General features: G+C 46.8%; 1 protein-coding gene across 2 annotated transcripts; it reads left to right on the top strand.

Moving 5' to 3' along the window:
- Hoxa1 (homeobox A1) lies at positions 1-2,946 on the top strand. 2 transcript variants are annotated; one of them, XM_036182250.1, is made up of 3 exons: positions 1-456; positions 660-754; positions 1,232-2,946. In XM_036182250.1, exons 1-2 carry the CDS (start codon positions 97-99, stop codon positions 717-719), a joined length of 420 nt encoding a protein of 139 aa, XP_036038143.1. In that variant the 5' UTR covers positions 1-96; the 3' UTR covers positions 720-754; positions 1,232-2,946. The 2 variants fall into 2 exon arrangements, with proteins under 2 accessions (XP_036038143.1, XP_036038142.1); XM_036182249.1 differs by having other exon boundaries at positions 1-754.
- The last annotated feature ends 1,047 nt before the right edge of the window (positions 2,947-3,993 follow it).

Raw genomic sequence — 3,993 nt, 5'->3', positions numbered from 1 at the left:
ACATTCATATCATTTTTCTTCTCTGGTCCCATGGAGGAAGTGAGAAAGTTGGCACGGTCACCCAGGGCTTCGCAGGACCCAGTCACTCAGTGACAGATGGACAATGCAAGAATGAGCTCCTTCCTGGAATACCCCATCCTTGGCAGTGGCGACTCCGGGACCTGCTCTGCGCGAGCCTACCCCTCTGACCATGGGATTACAACTTTCCAATCCTGCGCGGTCAGTGCCAACAGCTGCGGCGGCGACGACCGCTTCCTAGTGGGCAGGGGGGTGCAGATCAGCTCGCCCCACCACCACCACCACCACCACCACCACCATCACCACCCCCAGCCGGCTACTTACCAGACTTCTGGGAACCTGGGGGTTTCCTATTCTCACTCGAGTTGTGGTCCAAGCTATGGTGCGCAGAACTTCAGTGCGCCTTATGGCCCCTATGGAATAAATCAGGACGCAGACGTAAGTGGTGGGTACCCCCCGTGCGCTCCCGCTGTTTACTCTGGAAACCTCTCATCTCCCATGGTCCAGCATCATCACCACCACCAGGGTTATGCTGGGGGCACTGTGGGCTCGCCTCAGTACATTCACCACTCTTATGGACAAGAGCACCAGAGCCTGGCCCTGGCCACGTATAATAACTCCTTATCCCCTCTCCACGCCAGCCACCAAGAAGCCTGTCGCTCCCCTGCTTCAGAGACTCCTTCTCCAGCGCAGACCTTTGACTGGATGAAAGTTAAAAGAAACCCTCCCAAAACAGGTGAGTCCTGCGGGCTAGAAAACAAACGCTGCTTGATTCTGAAAAGCGGCCGGAGTGCTTAGTTTCCTAGGAAAGTTCATGGTTTTAAATGATGGGTTCTTGCTTCTATCTAGTGTCGTCTGGAGTTGTAGTGTGTGATGTAGGGTGTCCAGGTGTGTTGGGGCAAAGGAGTTTCCAGGCCCAGCTTTTTCAAAAGGGCTGAGGTTTAAGTGGTCTAGAGCAGGAAGTGTGTAAGTTGGGGATGGGAGGTGTCGGTGATGGTGGAGTTCTGTTAATATCTACCAAACTCTATTAATCACGAGCCTGACCACGCTAATGGTTGACTTCAGGTTAACACTTTACATACACATCGTTCGTCACTGGCGCTTCCAAGCCTGGTTTGTGCTGAGCAGTTAACCGAATATTGCCCCAAACACGAGGCAATCGGATAAGGGTTGAAGAATTTTGACCTTTTCCTCTCTTCTTCCCTTACCCTAGGGAAAGTTGGAGAGTACGGCTACGTGGGTCAACCCAACGCAGTGCGCACCAACTTCACTACCAAACAGCTCACGGAGCTGGAGAAGGAGTTCCACTTCAACAAGTACCTGACCCGAGCGCGCAGGGTGGAGATAGCCGCGTCCCTGCAGCTCAACGAGACCCAGGTGAAGATCTGGTTCCAGAATCGCCGCATGAAGCAGAAGAAGCGTGAGAAGGAGGGGCTCCTGCCCATCTCTCCGGCCACTCCTCCTGGAAGCGAGGAGAAAGCTGAAGAATCTTCTGAGAAATCCAGCTCCTCGCCCTGCGTCCCTTCTCCAGCATCATCTACCTCAGACACCCTGACTACCTCCCACTGAGGCCATTCCAACCCAACTCTGCAATCCAGGCTTCTTCCTGGTCTGGGATTTCTTACCCAAAGCACATTCCTAGCTTATCTTCTTTCTTCACAGTCCCTCTCTTCCTTTCTGGTCCTATCCAGGGAGCTCCTGGACAGGATAGTGTAGTTCCAGAGAATTCTGCAGTCTTGGTTGGAAGTTAACTTCTTAATCCACATCGGGTACCCACATCAATTTCCGGTGGTCCCCAACATCCCTTCCTCACTGTTGTGAGATTTTTCACACAACCTATGGTTTCTCTCAGATGTCCTTTGGAGGACAGTTCCCTTTGCCAGCAGACATTTGCAGGAGGGAGGCATCTCACCTTTAATCTGTGTAATTGTTCTTCTCTACCTGGCTCTTAAGTAGGACACACAGAAAAGAGAGCATCTGAAGGCTCATGAACAAGAGATGCACTGAGTGTGTTTACACAGTTAATTCACTCCTTAACTTAGTTGGTTTCATGTGTGTGAGTTTGCTGGTTCTAAATGCTTTCTCTCGAGAGATTTATCTTTATACAGATTTTCTAGAAACACTAGGTAACTATATCAAACAAGGTGTGCAAACTCAAAACTGATACAGTTTATGTGTGATTATGGGTGAAAAATGGAGAAAAGAACCCTCTATCATTCAAACAGAACCAGATGCCTCAGAAGGTAGGCATCTCAATTTGTTATTTCAGAGTCAAGAAGGCCTGAGAAGCCCAAAGTTCAAAACGTTTGCTGTGCCAAACTACTGATTTCTTCTTGCTTCTCTGGCCACCCTCCATTAAAAAAAAATGTGATGGATTATTTGTAACCTAAAGGTATTTCAAATCACCCTTTGTACCCACAGTTATAATGGCTGGATACAATGTATTTTCAGCTGATTGTTAATGTGATGGATGGCACAATGAATGTATATTTTGTGTGATTCGTGAATAGTCTTCTGCATGTCGCACAATGTTTTAATGTCCCTGAAGTACCACACTGAGTTCTATCAGTTATCCTTTGTGAGCTGTGATAGTCCCCATTTCCTGTACAATCATGAACAGCTCTGAGATCCTGGAGGGATGTGATCCAGAGCAGAATTTACGGGTCTTAAGATGTCTGTAATAAAAATATTCAAGTTTCAGGTATGCCTAAGCATCCGTGTATTTGGCTGGGCTACAGTTTGTGGCTTACTACAAAGTAAGGGGAAGGACATGTGGGGAAGGACAGAAGGGTGGTGTTTATTTGCAAAGAAGTGGGCCTTCCATTGCCAGGCAGCTTTCAGCTTTCCCTATAAGCATATTTTCATCCAACCAATGTCCAGTTAATGCACTGGTCTTTTTACAATAACAACAGCTCCTTTATTATAATCAAAGTTCAAAATGGAAAAAACTAGTGGAGAAATTTATGAAGGAGATCTATTTTTGAAACAAACATGGATACTTCCTGGGTCAAGTGCTAACCTTTTCACCTCCAACTGAATGTTGACGTATATATAAACAGAACCCCTCAAAAGCTGAGAACTGTCTTCAGTCAGTCTTTCCTCACGTTAGGAAACTAAGAGCAGAGGGATTCACATTTAATCAGCTTTAGTATAAAGCTGTGTTAAGGATCCCCCTTTCTTTTTTGGATGGCCAGGCAGTGTTTCAATATATTCTATCTTAAGTTGAGTATGGTCTGTTTCAATAGAGCCTTGCCTCCATTCCCCTATCCTTTCTATCAGTGTCCACCCTTTCAAGCACTCCCTCACCTCTCTGCATTGCACATCTTAGCCCTTCAGATTCAACTTTCAAGTCATTGTCACCATGGCTGTAAAGGGTCTACATTTCTAATTCCATGCCACACCAGCAGGAAAGAAGTTTATGTTCTCCTCTCTAGAGTCAGATTCTTCCAGGTGACCCTGGGAACCAACTCACAAGTTGTTTCTGATGCAGGCATGTGTCAGATCTCAGAGGAAGTCAACAAGTGATGGTATTCAACATGGTTCTCCTAGACCTTTTGCCAATTCCATTTTATTTTTTAACGTATTTCAGGGTTTAAGCAACATTTCCTAACTTTTCCTGATGGTGCTGGGGATGGGACTCAGAGCCTTGTACATTCTAGGCAAGTGTTGGACCAAAAAGACAAGTCTCCATTGTCAGTTTTCACACCTATTTGGAGGTTTTGAGCCCTAAGAGCAGAGTAGAAAATCTACAGCATTACAAATACAGACGTATGACTTCCTTGCTTTTCAGAGGGGGCTTTGAAAGGAGGGGCTGGGAGAAAAAGCTACAAAACTTTGGAATTTGCAGGCCTTCTAGAGCACTTGTGAGATTTCCTGCACATCCCTGTTAAATGGGGTGGACTTTGTGGGAGCAGTTGCTGCATGCATATCAAGGGTTCTGGGAACCTTCCTCTCCGCTGCTGGCTTCTGAGGTGG

Source organism: Onychomys torridus, chromosome 3 (genome assembly GCF_903995425.1).
Source record: "Onychomys torridus chromosome 3, mOncTor1.1, whole genome shotgun sequence".
Classification (NCBI taxonomy): Eukaryota; Metazoa; Chordata; class Mammalia; order Rodentia; family Cricetidae; genus Onychomys; species Onychomys torridus.
Note: the sequence above shows the minus strand (reverse complement) of the source record. Positions and strands in the feature narration are given on the sequence as shown.